The 21,312-nt window shown below is 43.8% G+C and overlaps 2 protein-coding genes across 6 annotated transcripts in view; one reads left to right on the top strand and one right to left on the bottom strand.

Annotated features, from left to right (window-relative positions):
* Positions 1–5,706, bottom strand: part of pltp (phospholipid transfer protein) — a 30,452-nt gene extending 24,746 nt beyond the window's left edge. Inside the window, exons 1-2 of one of the 4 annotated variants that reach the window (XM_019356007.2) lie at positions 5,576–5,706; positions 2,820–2,949 (exon numbers count right to left, since the gene is read on the bottom strand). In XM_019356007.2, the coding sequence (XP_019211552.1) occupies positions 2,820–2,928 (109 nt within the window). In that variant the 5' untranslated portion in view covers positions 2,929–2,949; positions 5,576–5,706. The other 3 variants (XM_019356016.2, XM_019356010.2, XM_019356015.2) reach the window with 3 other exon arrangements.
* A 5,043-nt stretch (positions 5,707–10,749) lies between these two features.
* Positions 10,750–19,291, top strand: ddx27 (DEAD (Asp-Glu-Ala-Asp) box polypeptide 27). 2 transcript variants are annotated; one of them, XM_019355989.2, is made up of 21 exons: positions 10,750–10,953; positions 12,307–12,450; positions 12,569–12,628; positions 12,854–13,025; positions 13,181–13,233; positions 13,307–13,393; positions 13,483–13,588; positions 13,670–13,843; positions 13,954–14,104; positions 14,190–14,289; positions 14,366–14,507; positions 14,587–14,740; positions 15,254–15,335; positions 15,613–15,790; positions 15,885–15,991; positions 16,113–16,209; positions 18,525–18,616; positions 18,698–18,818; positions 18,900–18,993; positions 19,068–19,127; positions 19,198–19,291. In XM_019355989.2, exons 1-21 carry the CDS (start codon positions 10,870–10,872, stop codon positions 19,211–19,213), a joined length of 2,274 nt encoding a protein of 757 aa, XP_019211534.1. In that variant the 5' UTR covers positions 10,750–10,869; the 3' UTR covers positions 19,214–19,291. The 2 variants fall into 2 exon arrangements, with proteins under 2 accessions (XP_019211534.1, XP_005465407.1); XM_005465350.4 differs by having other exon boundaries at positions 10,751–10,953; positions 18,897–18,993.
* The last annotated feature ends 2,021 nt before the right edge of the window (positions 19,292–21,312 follow it).

Here is a 21,312-nt window from a genome sequence, read left to right as displayed (position 1 = left end):
CCGCACTCGATATATTATGATCTGCAGACAGCTGTTGTCACGAACGTCGCACTCGCTTACGTCACTGTCATGAGACGTTCTCGCAAAAAATCACGGTTTTAGTAACACAGTAACGCAGCGTTCCTATGTGAAAGTAACGGTAATCTAATTACCGTTTTTGCAATAGTAATCCCTTACATTACTCGTTACTTGAAAAAAGTAATCAGATTACAGTAACGCGTTACAAGTAACGCGTTACTGCCCATCTCTGGGTGTGCGTAATTATTCAGCCCCCTGAGTCAATACTTTGTAGAACCACCTTTTGCTGCAGTTACAGCTGCCAGTCTTTTAGGGTATGTGTCTACCAGCTTTGCACATCTACAGACTGAAATCTTTGCCCATTCTTCTTTGCAAAACAGCTCCAGCTCAGTCAGATTAGATGGACAGCGTTTGTGAACAGCAGTTTTCAGATCTTGCCACAGATTCTTGATTGGATTTAGATCTGGACTTTGACTGGGCCATTCTAACACATGGATATGTTTTGTTTTAAACCGTTCCATTGTTGCCCTGGCTTTATGTTTAGGGTGGTTGTCCTGCTGGAAGGTGAACCTCCGCCCCAGTCTCAAGTCTTTTGCTGACTCCAAGAGGTTTTCTTCCAAGATTGTCCTGTATTTGGCTCCATCCATCCTCCCATCAACTCTGACCAGCTTCCCTGTCCCTGCTGAAGAGAAGCACCCCCAGAGCATGATGCTGCCACCACCATATTTGACAGAGGGGATGGTGTGCTCAGAGTGATGTGCAGTGTTAGTTTTCCGCCACACATAGTGTTTTGCATTTTGGTCTCATCTGACCAGAGCACCTTCTTCCACATGTTTGCTGTGTCCCCCACATGGCTTGTGGCAAACTGCAAACGGGACTTCTTATGGTTTTCTGTTAACAATGGCTTTCTTCTTGCCACTCTTCCATAAAGGCCAACTTTGTGCAGTGCACGACTAATAGTTGTCCTATGGACAGATTCCCCCACCTGAGCTGTAGATCTCTGCAGCTCGTCCAGAGTCACCATGGGCCTCTTGGCTGCATTTCTGATCAGCGCTCTCCTTGTTCGGCCTGTGAGTTTAGGTGGACGGCCTTGTCTTGGTAGGTTTACACTTGTGCCATACTCCTTCCATTTCTGAATGATCACTTGAACAGTGCTCCGTGGGATGTTCAAGGCTTGGGAAATCTTTTTGTAGCCTAAGCCTGCTTTAAATTTCTCAATAACTTTATCCCTGACCTGTCTGGTGTCTAAAGCCAATCGAGGATCTGTGGCAAGGTCTGAAAACTGCTGTTCACAAACGCTGTCCATCTAATCTGACTGAGCTGGAGCTGTTTTGCAAAGAAGAATGGGCAAGGATTTCAGTCTGTAGATGTGCAAAGCTGGTAGAGACAGACCCTAAAAGACTGGCAGCTGGAATTGCAGCAAAAGGTGGTTCTACAAAGTATTGACTCAGGGGGCTGAATAATTACGCACACCACACTTTTCAGTTATTTATTTGTAAAAAATGTTTGGAATCATGTATGATTTCCGTTCCACTTCTCACGTGTACACCACTTTGTATTGGTCTTTCACCTGGAATTCCAATAAAATTGATTCATGTTTGTGGCTGTAATGTGACAAAATGTAGAAAAGTTCAAGGGGGCCGAATACTTTTGCAAGCCACTGTATGTCACGCCCGGTGTGGCAGGCGTGTGGAGATTATAGAGAGGACCCAAAAGGCGGCAGCTCTGGTGCAGGTGAGTCTTTATTTACACGCGTGGGTACAAACAACAAAGGCAGGTGAACAAGAACTGAAAAACCTAAACTGGGAAGAGCTAACAAACAAACCTAAAACCTTGGGTCGAGAAACGGAGATGCAGGGAGAAAACACGAGAACACGGAGGGGAGCAACACAGACGAACCAGCAACTAACAGAGGCAGACACGAGGTTTAAATACACAGAAGGATAACGAGGGAATGAGACACAAAAGGAGGGCACAGCTGGGAGTAATCAGACCTGACGAGACAGGGGAAAAGTAAACTGAACACACTGAGATAAGACAGAGACTTTTAAAGTAAAACAGGAAACACATGCACGTAATGACACAGACTCAAAACGCAGACTAAACACAGGGATACACTGGTAGAAAAGAATGAACACTAACTGAGGAAGAACAGAACCAAAATTACAATAATAGAAAACACAAAACGCTGGGTCAAAAGGACCCAGGATCATGACACTGTATGTGACATACAGGAAGAAATACAAACTTGGCCTTAAATGATTAGGTCTTAAATGGGTCTTAAATAATCAGGCCCCATCTTATCTTAATGACCTTGTAGTACCATATCACCCTATTAGAGCACTTCGCTCTCACTCTGCAGGCCTACTTGTTGTTCCTAGAGTATTTAAAAGTAGAATGGGAGGCAGAGCCTTCAGTTTTCAGGCCCCTCTTCTGTGGAACCAGCTTCCAGTTTGGATTCAGGAGACAGACACTATCTCTACTTTCAAGATTAGGCTTCAAACTTTCCTTTTTGCTAAAGCATATAGTTAGGGCTGGACCAGGTGACCCTGAATCCTCCCTTAGTTATGCTGCAATAGGTGTAGGCTGCCGGGGGATTCCCATGATGCACTGGGTGTTTCTTCTTCACTGACTATGTGTTAATAGACCTCTCTGTATTGAATTATTAGTCATTATTCATCTCTGGCTCTGCTGGAGGTTTCTTCTTGTTAAAAGGGAGTTTTTCTTTCCCACTGTCACCAAGTGCTTGCTCAAAGGCGGTCATATGATTGTTTTAGGTTTATAATGACTCATATACTCACACATGTCCAGTCCTCTGTCAGTGATACGTATTTTACAGCCTGCAGGTTCAGCAGAGCCCATGACAGACAAAGACCAGAGGAAGAGGAAGTGCACGAAATAGGAAGTCATCCTGAACCTGAATATGCCAACCTGAAACAAAGAAGAGTTCACATAAAATAATCCCACCTTTGTATTTACATCTGTAAGGACAATAATACAGGTTTTGTAAGATGTCATGAACATGCCATTTTTAATGTTAAACCCTTGAAATAGAGCTGAAAGAAAATGTTTGGACCTACAGTGGGGGAAAACCTAAAATAAGAACTGTGCACTGAAAAGTGCTTCTAAGGTTCTGGTTCTGGTTCTTGGTTGGACTGTTTGGTAATTGAGTTTAGATGTGCACAGATGTTGTTTTCCTTGTTAAATGTGGTTTTCTGGCCTTTTTAAAGAGTCGCAGTCATGCTTTATAACAACATTTGTAGGATCATCTATTTCTGGTCCATCGTTTCTCCACAGCAGACCGTCTACCATCAAGTCAGGGTTGAGTCATCAGGAAAAGGAGGCAGGAGGTCATTTATGAGGTTTGGGGGGATTTTTTTTAATAGACTGTTCAGAGGAGGTGTTTGTACCCTGAGCCGTGACTTACAGGCATCCTCACTTTATTTTTTTTCTCACTCAGTTTTTTTCTCAAGCGAACTGCTCAAAGGTAACACCAAGTGTTTTATGAACGTCATAACCTGTTTAAAACCTGAAACAAGAAGCTGCGGTGGGGGTCAAAGATGATGATGGCCACACAGATCTGTAGGGTGAACACATTTCTAACACTGTGATCTCCATACAAACACAGTTCAACTTGAACTGCAGTAACCTCTGTTCCTCTGTTGCAACAACAACCCTCCCCCTGCTCCAAGCGCCTCTCAGCAGCTCCTGGCCTGATTTCTCTGCTTTTCTGACAGGAAGTGAAATTGTTGACTTTCTGATTAGAAATGTCCACTCTGTGGTTCCTTCTTTTACTTTATTTTAGATTTAAACTGTTTTTAGACTGCAGTCAAGCAGTCAAAGGTCTTCAGCATGAAAGCACACTTCTTGATTTCTCTTTAAGCTGAAATGTTCTCTCTAATCCCATTAAAATGTCCGCCTATAAAACCAAAGTCACAGCTCCACAGCTGTTAGAAATAAACACCTCTAAATCTAAAACACTGAACCATCCTGAGCTCTCTCTACTCACATTAATTAACTTTTTTGAGTTCTGGTCTGATGTTGGTCTGTCTCCAGATTCCTTGTACAAAGAGTTGCCATAAATTGCAAAATTCTGATGTTCTTATCATGGGTTGAATTTCCTTCTTCAAAATGTGGACTTAATCCTCTCAAAGATATAAACAGAGCAACTTGGACCTTAAAAGCGCTCCTGACATGAGAAATTGTAGGAGCACTTTAAAAGGACAAAGAGTTTCCTCAGCAGCAACTGGTGGAAACAAAGTGTTGTGCTACAGGAAAAAAAAAAACAGACAGGATAAAGCATGAATTCATTGTCCTTAAAGGCAGTTACAGCACTTTCAGAAAGACATCTACTATATTCAATTGATTCCCCATTGCTGTATGATCCATTATTGTAAATGTAAATCTAAACTGTTAAGAAGATGGTTTGAGGTAAGTTATTTGGAACTGACTTCTACCTCACAAAGCGTCAGTGCGTAAAACCTAAATTCTCTTTCATGGCCACCAGGGGGCGATGCCTGTGGTTTCCAAGACCCTTCCAGTCCTAAAGAAAGTCCACAGATGCTCTGACATGTGTAAACACTTTGCTGATGAGTTCGTAGCGCATCTTGACAGATTTTAAAAGATTACATGCCATGATGAGCCTTGAACAGAGAACAAGACCTGAAAGACCACACACACATTACTCAACAGGTTTGAAGCTCCCAACAAACTTCCAAAAAGCAGAGCATCCTCACAAATATTGACACAAGCTCAGTCTGTAATCAGTGTATTTAATAACAGCTCAGTGCCAAGAGCCAATCAGCATCCAGCTGCTGCTGCACCCACATCTAAACATCTGGCTCACCACTAACTGCTAAGGGCTAACCTTTAATTACACTCCTTCAGAGTCCTCCTCATTCATTCAGCTACTGAAGCTCAAACACAGACTCCACACCCAAACGCTGACCTCCAACCTCTGACCTCTGATCTTCCAGTCTCAGAGGCAAACAAAGCAGCAAATGTTCCCCAACAAACAATGAAAGAGTTAAATCAGTGACCTCATAACATTTTAATTCAGCCTAATAAGTCCAGCAGTTTCAGTTTAACCCTGTCCTGTCCTGCAGTCTCTCAGTGACGCTGTGGCGACGGGCGAGCTTCCTCCTGCTCTAATAGTCAGAAGCTTTTTAAGAATCTCACATCGCATTAAAATCTCTCCACCAGACACACACGGTCCGTTTTTAAACATTTTCCTCAGTGAGCTGAAAGCCTGGATGAGGATTATACTGGAACAGGAGGTTATGGGGGGTTACAGTTTAAACCTCCTCTTCCTCAGACCTGCATCCGCTGAGCTGCAAATTCAAACTAACAATCACAATAAAAAAAAAACCTCAGATGGGGCTCACCTGTCCATGATGTCACGCTCTCTGTTTGTTTACCTGCCTGTCTGGTGTCAGCTGACCTCTGTCTGTCTGTCTCTTCTCTGAGCTGAACTCTTCCTTTTGTGTCTCCCTCTCTGATGTCAGCTGTTTTTCCTGCCTCTGAACTCTGCTCTGAATGTCTGAGTGATGAAACTCACAGATCAGCAGCTGGAGGATGAAGAGGAGGAGGAGGAGATCACGTCGTAGTTTCTGATTTTCTGTCCCTGTTCACTCTGAGCGCCGATCACTCTGTGGAGACTTTTATCCCGAGGGAGTCACTGACTCCTCCCCCTACCCCTCATGCTTCCCCTTCCTCCCCCTCCCCCTCCTCTGTGTTTCTCTTCATGTTTTAGCTATACATTTTCTCTTTTTCTTTTAGAGAGGTCTTGAATGAGCTGAGGGGTTTTTATTGTCTAAGGGTTCAAACCAACAACAAAACAAAAATACTGTCATGAACTCATTATTGGTGGTTTAATCTAAAAGAAACTGGCTTTAAAAAAATCAAAATGTGCCTCACAGTAAAAACAATAATATTGCCATAAAATAATCAGGTGTTTAGAAACCATAACATTTCTTATGAATGTTCTTTTTACATAATATTTTAAATAAATTTAGTTCCTTATTCAGATTTCAAGGATTATTTTGAACATACAAAGCTACTTTAGTCCTCCTGGTCTCAAACTGGGAGCTTTCCTGTGTGAGGCATAGGCACACCATAAAATAACTAAATAAAAAAAGTAATAATAATTTTAATCCACATTTTAAAAAAGTACTGTTCTGGTAGCTTGAGCACAAGAAACAAATAAACTAACAAAATAATATTAATTTCCCATGACATCAATCTACAGATTATAAAACTGTAAATAATAAATGATCAAAGTATTACAATGCAGTAAATTAAATACTTTTGTTGTACCTTTAACTTTACATTCAATTCAAATTAATTTTACTTACATAGCACTAAATAAATGCTACAGATGCTTCTAGTTCCTTTGTATTATAAGGAACCCCAGAGAAACCCCAACAATCAGACAACTTCCTTTAAGAGAGTTTGGAGACGGGAGTGTGATGGATAAGAGTCCAGCCTGAAAGTAATAAATGCATGAACTAGTTTTTCAGCATCACTCTGAGACAGGATATTTCTAATTTTAGAGATGTTGCACAAATGGAAGAAAGCAGTCTTACATATTTGTTTAATATGTGCATTGAAGGACATATCCTTGTCATGGTGCTGGGTCGTTGGCCCAGCGTTTTGTGTTTTATGATTATTTTCCTCTGTTCTAGTTATTCTGATTTTGGTATTCTGTGTCCCCCCTTGTGCCCGGTTTGTGTTCTGGATTTCCTGTTTTATTCAGAAGGTCTGTGTCTGTGGTCATTGTGTTCAGCTTGTGTCCTCCAGTCATCATGTGTATTAGGATCAGCTGTTCTTCCCTCCTGTGTGTAATTACCCGATTACCTTGTGTGTGTATATATAGTGGGTGTCGATCTGTGCTCGTTGTCGGCTCGTCTGTGTTCCATGGTGTTCTGTTCCTCTGTCTGCGTCTCTCTGCCCCGCATCTCGTTTCGTATGTTCTCAGGGTTGTTATTTAGTTCTCCCAGTTTAGGTTTCTTCAGTTATTTGTCATCCCTCACTGCCTGTTTGCCACTACACCACCTTGTAAATAAACATCACTTGAATCATCAGTCATCGCCTGCATTTTGGGTCCTCCTTTCCTCCAACACCACTCGGCTTGCCTCGGCAGCCGTGACAATCCTGGTCAAAAATGACTCCAAGGTTCCTCACAGTGTTACTGGAGGCCAAGGTAATGCCATCCAGAGTAAGAATCTGCTTAGATACCATATTTCTAAGATTTTCAGGGCCGAGTACAATAACCTCAGTTTGATCTGAATTAAGAAGCAGAAAGTTAGCGGCCATCCAGGTCTTTATGTCTTTAAGACATTCCTGCAGTTTAACTAATTGGTGTGTGTTACCTGGCTTCATGGATAGATAGAGCTGCGTGTCATCTGCATAGCAGTGAAAATTTATGCTATGTCTTCTAATGATGCTGCCTAAGGGAAGCATGTATAATGTAAACAGAATTGGTCCTAGCACCGAACCCTGTGGAACTCCATAATTAACCTCAGCGTGTGAAGAGGACTCTCCATTTAGTTGAACAAATTGGAGTCTATTGGATAGATATGATACAAACCACTGCAGTGCAGTACCTGTAATACCTACAGCATGCTCAAATCGCTCTAATAGGATATTATGGTCGACAGCATTGAACGCTGCACTGAGGTCTAGTATATGATCTATATCCTTAAACATTCAGAAAGACATCTACTGTGATGAAGTCTACTCCCCACTGCTGTGTAATCAATTATTGTAAATCCAAATGTTATCAGGAAATGATCGGCGAAGAGAGGGAACACTGTTAACCCTGTCATCCATGAATTATGACAACCTCAGTCAGGATTTTTATTCACCTTTAGGCATGAAAAAAATATTTTTTACTTCATTTTTTTAAACATGTACTTTTCAAATAGTTTTTTACATGTCTGCTTAGGTGGACAACATACGTTTTGACTTATGAATTTGACAAATGAATAAATACAAATGTGTTGTGTTTATGTGCAAGTATACCTTCGACACTGACACAGATACAAGAAGACAGCCTTTGAATTGCTGTCCACTGTAGTGACCACCAATTATCTATGAAGCCCACATCGTTTTTCGGACACCACTCAGACAGCCAGCAATTTAAGGAGAACATGTGGCTAAACATGTCACTCCTGGTCTGATTGGGGAGGGGACCAGAGAAAACAGGAGTCTGTCATGGGTGTGTTAGGTGTTTCACTAAATGGGGGAAAATGATTACAAATATGAGCAGGTTGGCAGTGTACCAGAGGCCTCTATTTTGGACTATGCTTCCGACTCATCATCAGCCAGCTGCTCGGGACAGTCTGCTTGGGCAGAGTTAAAGGCTGCTGCGCGACCTTTGGCTGCACCGACTACAGCGACCTGGTTAGCTATAGGTTTTATAGGTGTGAAGAGACGGGTCTCCAATTCACTCATCCTGGCCTTAAATGTTTAAGATGAAATGAGATCATCTTTTATTTGTCCTACAGTGGGGACATTTTGAGTGTTACTGCAGCAAAGATTATAATATTTAAAATGCTTGTTAGATTTGAATGGTTATGATTTTATGGGATTAATATAGAAATATAGGAGGCCAAGCTGAAAATGTTCAAATCTTCACTGAGAGTAGGCAGGATGGTAAATGGTAAATGGCCTGTATTTGTATAGCGCTTTACTAGTCCCTAAGGACCCCAAAGCACTTTACACAACCAGTCATCCACCCATTCACACACACATTCACACACTAGGATGGTCAGGATTAGAAATGCACACATTAAAGGGACAGCCCAGGGTCAAAGAGGTCAGAGAGAGAGGCTGAGATGGTTTGGACATGTGCGGAGGATATTCACTTATCCTTAGCAGGGTCATGGGAGGGGGGCTAGAACCTATCCCAGCTACCGTAGGTAGGGTGATGTACACTAATGACAGGTTGCCAGGAAACAAGCTTTTATTTAAGGGAATGTCTCCAAGGTAAGAGGAATTAGGAAGGAGATCATATCCGAAATTTTAAAAAGCCAAAATAAAATACAAGGATAAGGTAGAGGCTGAGATGGGTCGCAAAAACTTAAGGGTTGCCTGGGCAGGGATGAAACACATGACTGGTCACTGTCACAGGGACAAGTTTCCCAGGTTTTAGTTCAGACTTTCAATTGGCCAATGAGGTGAATAGATTTTATTTGCGATTTAATGATAATTATAATTTTAGTAACACACTGGATTTGTTAAAAGAGAGTACCAGAGCCCCCCCAGCTATGTTCTTTGATAAAAGACGGGTGGAAAAGTCCAGGTCCTGATAATATATGTGGCCAGGTGCTAAAGACGTGTACTTTGTAAGGAAACTTGGAGGTTTTAACATTTCATCTGAAATGATGACACTTTTTATAAAAGTTTTATTGAATCTGTTTAAATGTTTTGTATCATTGGTATGGTAATGTGTCTTTGACCAATAAGACCAGACTTGCTAACCTGGTTAAAGTGGCAGGTCAGATTTCAGGGAGGTCTCAGGTCCAGCTTGTGGACTTTTATAACAGGCAGGTGCTGAGGAGGTCCTCTCTTTAATGATCTTCAGCTGCTTCCCTCAGGTCATTGGTATAAAGTGCCTGCAGTTAAGACTAAGAGACATAGAGTGTCTTTTGTACCTGCTGCTATTATCATGGTTAGCAACACTAAACCATGAGTGTTGTTGCCATTGCACTTTGTTGATGATAACATTTGGGCTGTCCTCTCTGGGCTTTTTTTTTTTTTCTCCTGTGAGTTGTGCTTGTTTACTTTTGTCTATCTGTGTGTGGACAAACTGCAAATCAATTTCCCACTGGGGACAATAAAGTTACCATTGACCACTGACCAATCTGTTGGGTTGCCAACACATAGGCAGACAACCATTCACATTCACACCTATGGGCAATTTAGAGTCACCGGTTAACCTAACCCCACTAACTACACGTGTTTGGACTGCAGGAGGAAACCGGAGTACTCGCAGAGAACCCATGCAGACACTTTTCATCATCAAAACAGTCAAGCTTTGCTGATGTGACTGAGATTTTCAGCTTCAATGAGATGAAGTGAAATATTTAATGGAGGATAATCTGCAACACAAAAAGCAAAAGCACAGAGAAAATTCAGGATTAATGAGAGCACACTGAAGGATTCAAGGACGCAAAGGCCAAAGAATAAAATTATAAAGAGAATCGTGGAGTTCAATAATATCAACATTCTTTATATCCACGCTCCCTACTTTGCACATGTTCAAATCAGCTAAGCCTCTCTGACTCTGAGCTGTCTCTCTGATGGACTCATTTCTAATCCTGTCCAACCCCTCTCAGTTCCAGTGAACATCTGGATCATCTTCAGCTCTGCCGCAACCATCTCCAAACCATCCGTCACAGAATCCAAGACAGTCAGGTGTTAGAGTTAGGGACTGTGAAATTACTTCTTAATGATGATGTTAAACTGCTCAGCGGCAGATTTAAATAATCCAAGACATTCCATTCATCTGAGTGCAGGGGTACAATAATCCAGTGTGATGGTTGGTAGCTCATTTGGAAAAATCTACCACTTCTGGCTTTAATAGCCTTATTTACGTATTGTTTGCGTTTGCATGGGACGCTGTGACGTGTGCTTTCTGAAGCACCGTCAGATTTATTACGCTGGCTGTAGTTTTACGCTCGAGCTGACGGGGGCAGCAGTACGCCTCTGAAGTGCCGAAAGCCTGGCTAAGGAAGAAGAAGTCAACCGGAAACATACGATTGCATTTCCTGTTTTCATCAACACACACGTGTGTGACTGTGTGGACAACGTCTTCAGAACCCGTTCAGACCCGGACATCGGACCACCATGTTGGAGCAGCTCGGTCTGATCGGGACGATCCGGGACGAGGATTCGAGTCCCGACGAGGCGGAGACCGAATCCGAGCAAGAGGTGAGTCCGATCTGGGACCAGAGCCCATCCGCTGGTATAGGTGTGAATAATTTTCGGTGAGGTTCAGCGGCTTGCTGTCGTTTCCTGCGGAATGTCCTGAAGAACAAACATTATCTGACACTGTGAAATCAATGGAATTAGTTGCCGCTCACTGCAGACGCTTTAAGTTCACCGTATCGGTAATATCGGGCCTGTATGACCTGGTGTTGGACCGGTACCACGGAGTATCGCACAGCTCTGGCGCTCAGTGTAAACATGTAATGTAAACCTTCACAGAGGAGAGCTGAGTGCAGTAATGGCCACTAATGCAGCATCACCTCTCCCGGTCAGTCATAAACACATTAGTAATGAAGGCAACTATGAATTCAAACCCAAACAGAGGTTAAAGGTTAAAGGTCAGAGGTGAGCGGGGTCTCTGTGTGCTGCGGGCCGGACGGGGGCTTCTCCCTTTTCTTTGATGTTTGGTGGTTTCAGCTGCGGGCAGTGTTGGGGAGTAACAGAGTACATGTACCGCCGTTACGTATTTAAAATACAAAATATGAGTAACTGTATTCCGTTACAGTTACCGTTTAAAAAGGTGGTAATCAGAATACAGTTACTTTGTTGAAATAAAAGGATTACAGGGTGGTATTTTCCTGTTTCCTATGTTAGGCTATGCCCTTTCTATTTTTGGTAATTTCACGCAGGTGGAAACCCAAACAAAACATGCACTGAGAGGCTCCAATGCCTGTGTCTCAATCTCGCGGCCCATGTCACCCCTACTTGCAGCCTCATAATGACGTGAAGGAATATTTTTAAAAATGATTTCATATGAAGGCAATAGGCAGAGTGTTACAGGCATAGCCCTAAAGAATGCAGCCTCATGGGCAGTGTAGTCCGTGCTGCAGGGAGCGACCTGCCATACCTGTTATGTGTCTGTGAGCGAGGGAGGGAGAAAAAGGAAGAGTATGAGCTGTCACCGAGCAGAAACGGCAGATGGAAGCATATAAATATAACAATAACCACTGCAGCCAAAAGGAGTGCCTGACGAGCCCAGTTGTAAGTAAGTTGTTAAGACTCGACTGTACACTGTGTTCGTGTTATGACCTCTGGGCGAGTGTCAGATCTGACTGCTCAGCTGGAGGTCTGGATCTTAAAGGCTGCAGTATCAGTTGCTGTGACGATATAAAGAAGCGTGATGTGAACTCCTCTCATAATGCTGAAATTACAGAATTAAACCTGAAGTTACCTGATGTTGCATCTGTATGCAGTTTCTGTGGAAATGCCACCGTCTGCGAGGTTTATTGCTAAAGGGTTACTGGGAGGGGTCACTCACCTGTTGTCTGTCTCACCTGTGCTCTGTCTGTGTTCCAGGAGGAGCCGATCGTGCTGAAGAAGAAGAAGAAGAGTCGCGGGTCGAGAGATTTTAACTGTGACTTTGAGTTTGGAGAGAGAGACGGGCCGAGCCACGACGATGACTGGGCGATGGCCGATGTCATGAAGCAGCTCAAGAAGAAGGTAGAGAACAACCTGCTGCGGAGCAGCACAGTTACTTCATCACACACATGGAACAACGGGAGGAGCATAACACTTTCCACCTGTGTGTTTGTTCTCACATTCTGTGTTCTGTCTGCAGAGAACCTTGACAACTCTGGACCAGAAAATAGAGAAAATCCGCCGAAAGAGGAAAGCTGAGGTGAGTGTGAGGCTAACGAGCCTGAAGGTTGAGTAGATTCTCTTTAGAAGGTGAAACTTTGTTTCATGTGGAATATGACAGCATGAAGTCGCATGACAGAAATACCCACAGCGCTTTGCAGTAGTAAATCTTGCACAGGTTAAGCAGAAAAGGACAGGTGAGTTGACTGGCCCCTTGTATCAGTCTATTTTCTGTGCGTCAGGTGTTGTTTTCTTTGACCTTCAGGAGAAATCATCTCAGAGTGACGCTGCTGAAGCTTCATCAGAAAACCACCAGGAGGAGGAGGAGGAGGATGTGAAACCTCCAGCTGGAGAGGTAGCTGCTACTGATGAAGACGATGATGAGGACGAAAATGAGGAGTTTGGATCGAGCGACGAGGAAATTTTGACCAAATCAGGTAAGAAACTTTTATTTTTAAATGTAGCAGGAAGAATTCTTTCAGATGTTATTGTTTGTAACTAAAGTTTGAGCCTGAGACCGATGAGTGGCGCTCTGATACAGTTGTTAATACTGTCAGTGGAAGTTTTATTTTTACTTCCTGTTTCCTGTCAGACACGCTCAGAGACAAGGAACGACGGGGGAAGAAGAGGAAGGTGGCAGAGGAGGTGAGGAAGACAACCGAATAAGATCACGTGTTCATGTCGCGGGTTACATGTTAACAGCCATCTTTGTGTCCAGGCAGCAGAGTCGTTCTATGAAGACGCGTCGCAGTACGATGACCAACTGACTTTCGACGACATGAATCTGTCCAGGCCGATTTTGAAGGTAAGACCAGCACATCTGCTCAGACCTGGACATCTGCTGCTGTGTGACTCGTTTCTGTTGTTGTCTGAGTAAACTCTGTGTTCCTGCAGGCCATCACTGCTCTGGGCTTTAAGCAGCCCACTCCGATCCAGAAGGCCTGCGTCCCTGTCGGTCTGCTGGGCAAAGACCTCTGTGCCTGTGCTGCTACTGGGACAGGTAACACTGGGTCTCGTTTATCATACTGGGTCCAGTTGATCTCAGTTTAATTGGACACGTGAATTCCTCTTTTCTGTGCAGGGAAGACAGCAGCCTTCATGTTGCCTGTGCTGGAGCGATTGGTTTATAAGCCCAGGACATCCCAGGTGACCCGCGTCTTGGTTCTGGTTCCCACCAGAGAGCTGGGGATCCAGGTTCACTCTGTTGCCCGTCAACTCGCCCAGTTCACGTCTATCACCACCTGCCTGGCTGTTGGTGCGTCTATTTGTCGTGGTTCAATTATCGTTGGATCTGACTCAGTCTGACTCTGGACCCGGTCGGATTCAGACTTGGTCTGGGCCTCATCTGTGTTGATTTGTCTTCAGGTGGGTTGGACTTGAAGTCTCAGGAGGCAGCGTTGCGGGCTGGCCCGGACATCCTAATAGCGACACCTGGTCGGCTGATCGATCACCTTCACAACACGCCGAGCTTTGAGCTGACGCACATTGAGATCCTGATCCTGGACGAGGCCGACAGGTAAAAAGCGACGGGGGAATCCGTCACACCAGAAACCAGAATCTGCCGAGACACTTACCTGTGCGGTTGTGTGTGGTTCCCTCAGGATGCTCGATGAATACTTCGAGGAGCAGATGAAAGAGATCATCAGGTTGTGTTCCTACAACAGACAGACCATGCTGTTCTCTGCGACCATGACAGAGGAGGTATGCATGCTCAGTCATGTGTGTGCTGCTGTATCATGTGATCACTGAATGACTGTCCTGTGACACGTGTTTTCAGGTGAAAGACTTGGCAGCGGTGTCATTGAAGCAGCCAGTCAGGATCTTTGTTAACAGCAACACTGACGTGGCGCCGTTCCTGCGGCAGGAGTTTGTCCGAATCCGACCTCACAGAGAAGGAGATCGTGAGGCCGTGGTGGCTGGTAGGTACTCGTTGATACTGCAGTAACATCGAGGTACTAGTGACAATTCTACAGTTCTACCTGTGTTTGTTTTTCTCAGCTCTGCTGACTCGGACGTTCCAGGATCACGTCATGTTGTTCACTCAGACGCGGAAACAGGCCCACAGACTGCATATCTTGTTGGGACTAATGGGATTGAAGGTTGGAGAACTGCATGGAGAACTGAGTCAGAACCAACGACTAGAGAACCTCAGGTACACATAAAACCGGGGATTAGAGAACGTCAGGTGCACGCACAACGGGGATTAGAGAATAAGTTGCCGCTCCATATTAGGCTGGCCCCAACACTTGATATTTTTTAAATCACTTTAAAGAACACACCTTTTCTTCAAAATGTTTTAGGAGTAGTACCAGAGTCAGCCTGTAGTCAGTTTCTGGTCGCTTTTAATCTTCTTTATTTTGTTAATTTTATTTATTGTCTATTTTATTCATGTTTTACTACTAATTTTATTTATTTTTTACCTTGGGCTAGTTCCCTCTTATTAATGTGTTTATATGTGTAAAAACCACAACCAATACAGCCTTCGTTCTCACAGTATTACACAATTGATTTTCCCAAAACTTTGGTCAACCGTGTTGACTTTAAAGTGCTCTATAAAAAGAGTTGGATTAGATGAGAGAACCTGAGGTACACTCAGAACTATAAATTGGAGAACCTCTGGTTTAGAATAAGTAACTTTGCTCTTGTCGTGGTTGTTGTTTTGCAGGCGTTTCAAAGATGAACAGATTGATATCTTGGTGGCGACAGATGTGGCAGCCAGAGGTTTGGACATCGATGGAGTCAAAACAGTGAGTGTTCTGCAGGAGAACCGTAAAGTTATGGCAGGGTTACTATGGTGAAGTTCCTACAACCACTGAAATATGAATAAAGACAGAATTCGATGGTTTAATGAAATATGGTCATAAAAGAAGAAAAGTCACATGACACAAAAACTTTTTCTTCCCCTTGTTTTTCAAACACGATTCAAAGTGGATTATAGTCTGTTACCATGGTAACCAGAGTAATCAGAAGCGTTAAAGCTGCTTTTTAAAACGTGTTTCGCTCGTTCGCCTGCCTATCCCTCAGGTGATAAACTTCACCATGCCTGGCACGGTGAAGCATTACGTGCACCGCGTGGGGCGGACTGCGAGAGCGGGGCGATCGGGGCGTTCAGTGTCTCTCGTCGGAGAGTCCGAGAGGAAGATGCTGAAAGAGGTCGTGAAGTCAGCCAAGAGCACCGTGAAGGCTCGCATTCTGCCGCCAGGTAAACAATCCTAAACTGTGAGCAGGTGACCCAGGTGAGGAGTGTCCTCCAAGTGAGAGAACCTGTCACTGAAATGTGTATTTGTGTCATTCAGAAGTCATCCTGAAATTTAGAGACCTGATCTCCAAACTGGAGAAAGACGTGGAAGCTGTGATGAAGCTGGAGAGAGAGGAACGAGAGCTGGCTGCGTCTGAGGCCAAGGTACACCTGGATACCTGCATACCTGTCGCTAAAATACCTGTTTTTAATTTAAAAGCAAAAGAACTGAACAGCAACAAACAGGATTTTTATTTAAACCGTGTGTGTGTGTGTCTGTGTGTAGCTGAGTGTGGCTCAGAAGCGTCTCACTGACTCCGCCTCCTCTGATCAGTCACAGCGGGTTTGGTTTCAGACCCAACAGGAAAGGAAACAGAGCCGCAGTAAGTACTAATTCACACGCTGTAGTATGTCGTGAGCACTGTGTGACTGTGGGTCATCCTTCGTTCAGTGTTGAAGGCTGAGCAGGAAGTACTGTGTAGTAGTGCTGTCGCAGTACTCGGATTTTAAACTCAATCCTGTTATCAAAGGAGAGCGAAGTGCTCTAATAGGGTGATATGGTACTACAAGGTCATTAAGATAAGATGGGGCCTGATTATTTAAGACCTTGTATGTGAGGAGCAGGATTTTGAATTCTGGATTTAACAGGAAGCCAATGAAGGGAAGCCAAAACAGGAGAAATCTGCTCTCTCTTTCTAGTCCCTGTCAGGACTCTTGCTGCAGCATTTTGGATCAGCTGAAGGCTTTTCAGGGAGTTTTTAGGACATCCTGATAATAATGAATTACAGTAGTCCAGCCTGGAAGTAATAAATGCATGAACTAGTTTTTCAGCATCACTCTGAGACAGGATATTTCTAATTTTAGAGATGTTGCACAAATGGAAGAAAGCAGTCTTACATATTTGTTTAATATGTGCGTTGAAGGACATGTCCTGGTCAAAAATGACTCCAAGGTTCCTCACAGTGTTACTGGAGGCCAAGGTAATGCCATCCAGAGTAAGAATCTGCTTAGATACCATATTTCTAAGATTTTCAGGGCCGAGTACAATAACCTCAGTTTGATCTGAATTAAGAAGCAGAAAGTTAGCGGCCATCCAGGTCTTTATGTCTTTAAGACATTCCTGCAGTTTAACTAATTGGTGTGTGTTACCTGGCTTCATGGATAGATAGAGCTGCGTGTCATCTGCATAGCAGTGAAAATGTATGCTATGTCTTCTAATGATGCTGCCTAAGGGAAGCATGTATAATGTAAATAGAATTGGTCCTAGCACTGAACCCTGTGGAACTCCATAATTGACCTTAGTGTGTGAAGAGGACTCTCCATTTACATGTACAAATTGGAGTCTATTAGATAGATATGATACAAACCACTGCAGTGCAGTACCTGTAATACCTACAGCATGTTCTAATCGCTCTAATAGGATATTATGGTCAACAGTATCGAACGCAGCACTGAGGTCTAGCAGGACAAGCACAGAGATGAGTCCACTGTCAGAGGCCATAAGAAGATCATTTGTAACCTTCACTAAAGCTGTTTCTGTGCTGTGATGAGCTCTGAAACCTGACTGAAACTCTTCAGATAAGCCATTCCTCTGCAGATGATCTGTTAGCTGTTTGACAACTACTCTTTCAAGGATGTTTGATATGAAAGGAAGGTTGGAGATTGGCCTATAATTAGCTAAGACAGCTGGGTCTAGAGATGCTTTTTAAGTAAAGGTTTAGCTACAGCCACCTTGAAGGCCTGTGGTACATAGCCGATTATTAGAGATAGGTTGATCATATTTAAGAAGGTTTTTTGACGGGACTCTCACTCAAATGCAAAACAGAAGATGAAGCAGTGCATTCTCATCCTCAACGCGAAATACCGACGATTTGTCCTAAAGCATCTCATAGTAACGCTTCCGCGTCCTTATATGTTCTGGATTTTCAGCGGAATCCAACAGAATTCCGCTCACAGCAGTAACACACGTTCCAGCCGTGTATTCCAGCCCTAACCGTAACTGTATGAAATAGTGTTTTCCAGAGCATTTCACGATCAGAACATAAAACACGTTTACATGTATGGATTCAATCCAAATGGCTCTCATGGCGCCAAACACGTAACATACTGACGATTTGTCACATAGCATTGGTGTGTTACAAGCTGGGATGAGAACGTGTTGATTTCGCCTTTGGCTTCACCCGCATTACAACGGTGCCAAGGTAGGCCTCCCTGGCAGGATTAGTTTCCCCTGCGTCGGGAGCACGTGCTGGGCGCTTCAAATCTAGACAAACAGTGTCCCGCAGTTGTTTATGTTTTTAAACCCATAAGATAACAGAAATTACAGGTGAAGAGAAGCTGCAGAGGTCTGTGTCAGCCAGCGTTTTTTCCCCGACTGCTCAGGACAGTCTGCTGGGCGAGAGCTAACAGTGGCTACACTACCTTTTGCCTCCAGAGCTATACTGAAACTAGCAGGTCAGTTTATGATCATTAATATGCAAACTGTCATGATCATTGATCAACACCTGCTGATCAGTGGTTATTGATCGATGTCCATGAGTACCACTCACAGAGAGTTGGGGAATGGCTGCAATCACAGCATTGTAAGATGCTCACAGATGGCCCCTTAGGCCCAATGGGCAATTATAGTATCAGTTAATATCAGAGTATTGATTAGTACAGTGGAGTGATCTTTGTGTAACTATAGTACTTTGCTCAGTGTCAAAGGCCCTGCAGGAGTTCGATCTTGCCATTAGAGGGAAGAAGAAGAGAGAGAAGTTCCTGAAGGACGGCAGGAAAAAGGAGCTGACGGTAAAAAACGATCCAGCATTAATCAGTACTCACATCCGATCAATCACCTGAGCGCCTGCTTACCTGTTACCTGTCTGTCAGTCTGAGGAACGTGCTCAGTTTGAGATTTTGAAGGCCCAGATGTTTGCTGAGCGAGCAGCCAAAAGAGAGCGCCGACCGAAGAGGGCGAGGGCGATGCCAGAGGATGAAGCGCCAACTAAAGGTATGTGATGCTGTAAAAACGCTAACAAACACACTAACCCTGATAATGTCCTTGCTCTCACCAATCCTCTGTGTGCAGCAGCCAATCAGAAAGCAGGAAAAGGAGGCAAGAAGTCGGTGTTTGACAAAGAGCTGACAAACACCAGCAGTAAGGCCCTGAAGCAGTACCGAGCAGGGTACGTACAGGTAGCCAGCTGTCTCACTGTCTGTCCGTCTGTCCCGTCTGTCTCACCATCTCTCTCCCTTACAGACCGTCCTTTGCAGACAGGAAGCGTCTGGGTGTGGATAGGAAGCGACCTGGCACTTCCAGGTAAATTTCACCTGTTCTCTCTGGTGTCTGAATGAGTTAAAGATGGCTGACACTCTGCTCTATCTGCCAGGTTCAGGAGGAAGTGACAGAGCACACAGGAAACGCCTTGTTTTTTTCTATTTGTTTACTACAGCAGTTTTAAATAAAGTTTCAATGTGTATTAAGCCCGTTGTCAACGGTTTTTTTTTGTTTGTTTTTTAATCTTTGGGTCATTCAGACGGGCACAAAACGAACCAAACTAAAGGTCACATGACAAGACGTGAAAAATGAAATGTAAACTGGAAGCTGATGAAGAACGGAGCAAGGTGCGGGCAGATCAGCTGACCTCAGCACACCAATGGCAGTGTGTGTTGTATGGCAGGTTTTCATTGGCTGAATACTGAGTAATGGCAGCAGGTGGCTGTGGTTCAGAAGTTAAAGCAGGTCAGCTGCCACTTCAAAGACTGCCTGCTCCAGTCCACAGGTCCACAGGTGTCCACAGGCCAGATGTTGAACCACAAATCACTTCTAAAAAGGCAGGGGAACAGAAGCAGTTCGGAGTGCAAAGGACTAGAGGAGGGCGCTACAGCAGGAGAGCGCTAACAGTTATCAGCTAAAGTTTTTAACCACCGTTGGTTTAAAGTGGAACATTAAAACACTCGACTTCTAACTAGCTGCTCCTTACAGTCGGTTTCGTTCAGACTGCGTCCGAGCTTGTGTACGCGGTGCTCCTGAAGTGATCTGTGCGTTTGAGGAGACATGATGTCCGGCCTCAGTTTGTGTGAAAGTCACAGAGAAGACTTGAGACACTCCGGTCGCGTGGAAGCGTTCAGTGTGGAGACGCCACCGTGTGGCCATCTGCAGAAACAACATGAAGTGTGAGTTCAACAAGTTGGTGACTGAGACAGGTTCAAACACATCTCGGTGCAGACACGGCCAGCGTTTACCGGACAAAGTTTTTGCAGTTTAACCTCACTGCTCACCACCACAACAGACTTTAAATGTGTAACTGAAGTGCGGATTTGAGGCTTGAGATTATGACGTTTTAAATTGTATACACAGTCCTCCGTTATTAGAGACTAACGCAGCTGGACAGGGACCCATTCCCTCATGGTAATACTTAAATTTGATTCATAAGGGTTTAAAACAGTTCAAACATTTATATGTGGATGGCGTCTTCAATAGTTTTGCCAATTTGTCTTCTCGTTACGATCTCCCTATTACCCATTTGTTTCACTATTTTCAAATTTGAAAATTTGTTGCTAAGTGTTTCCCAAATTTCCCCTCTTTACCTCCAGAACAGATGTGGGAAACTACGTTATCATTTATTCCTCATCACAGAGGAACCATTTCGAAACTTTATGATACTATCCTGTGTTTTAGTAACCACTCAAATGTTAAGCTTACAGTGGCTTGCAAAAGTATTGGGCCCCCTTGAACTTTTCCACATTTTGTCACATTACAGCCACAAACATGAATCAATTTTATTGGAATTCCAGATGAAAGACCAATACAAAGTGGTGTACACGTGAGAAGTGGAACGAAAATCATACATGATTCCAAACATTTTTTACAAATAAATAAGTGAAAAGTGGGGTGTGTGTAATTATTCAGCCCCCTGAGTCAATACTTTGTAGAACCACCTTTTGCTGCAATTACAGCTGCCAGTCTTTTAGGGTATGTCTCTACCAGCTTTGCACATCTACAGACTGAAATCCTTGCCCATTCTTCTTTGCAAAACAGCTCCACAACTGCCCTGTGACGGCCTCAGAGGTTGTCTCAGAGAATATTGGGAGCAACAACACCATGAAGTCCAAAGAACACACTAGACAGGTCAGGGATAAAGTTATTGAGAAATTTAAAGCAGGCTTAGGCTACAAAAAGATTTCCCAAGCCTTGAACATCCCACGGAGCACTGTTCAAGCGATCATTCAGAAATGGAAGGAGTATGGCACAAGTGTAAACCTACCAAGACAAGGCCGTCCACCTAAACTCACAGGCCGAACAAGGAGAGCGCTGATCAGAAATGCAGCCAAGAGGCCCATGGTGACTCTGGACGAGCTGCAGAGATCTACAGCTCAGGTGGGGGAATCTGTCCATAGGACAACTATTAGTCGTGCACTGCACAAAGTTGGCCTTTATGGAAGAGTGGCAAGAAGAAAGCCATTGTTAACAGAAAACCATAAGAAGTCCCGTTTGCAGTTTG

The sequence above is a fragment of the Oreochromis niloticus genome, linkage group LG5 (genome assembly GCF_001858045.2).
Source record: "Oreochromis niloticus isolate F11D_XX linkage group LG5, O_niloticus_UMD_NMBU, whole genome shotgun sequence".
NCBI classification, from domain to species: domain Eukaryota; kingdom Metazoa; phylum Chordata; class Actinopteri; order Cichliformes; family Cichlidae; genus Oreochromis; species Oreochromis niloticus.
This window is presented reverse-complemented; position numbering and strand designations above follow the sequence as displayed.

Coding starts and splice junctions, on each gene's coding strand:
- ddx27 (XM_005465350.4), top strand. CDS start 10,870: ATGTTGGAGCAGCTCGGTCTGATCGGGACGATCCGGGACGAGGATTCG. Junction 10,954..12,306: donor AGACCGAATCCGAGCAAGAG/GTGAGTCCGATC, acceptor TCTGTGTTCCAG/GAGGAGCCGATCGTGCTGAA. Junction 12,451..12,568: donor TGAAGCAGCTCAAGAAGAAG/GTAGAGAACAAC, acceptor TTCTGTCTGCAG/AGAACCTTGACAACTCTGGA.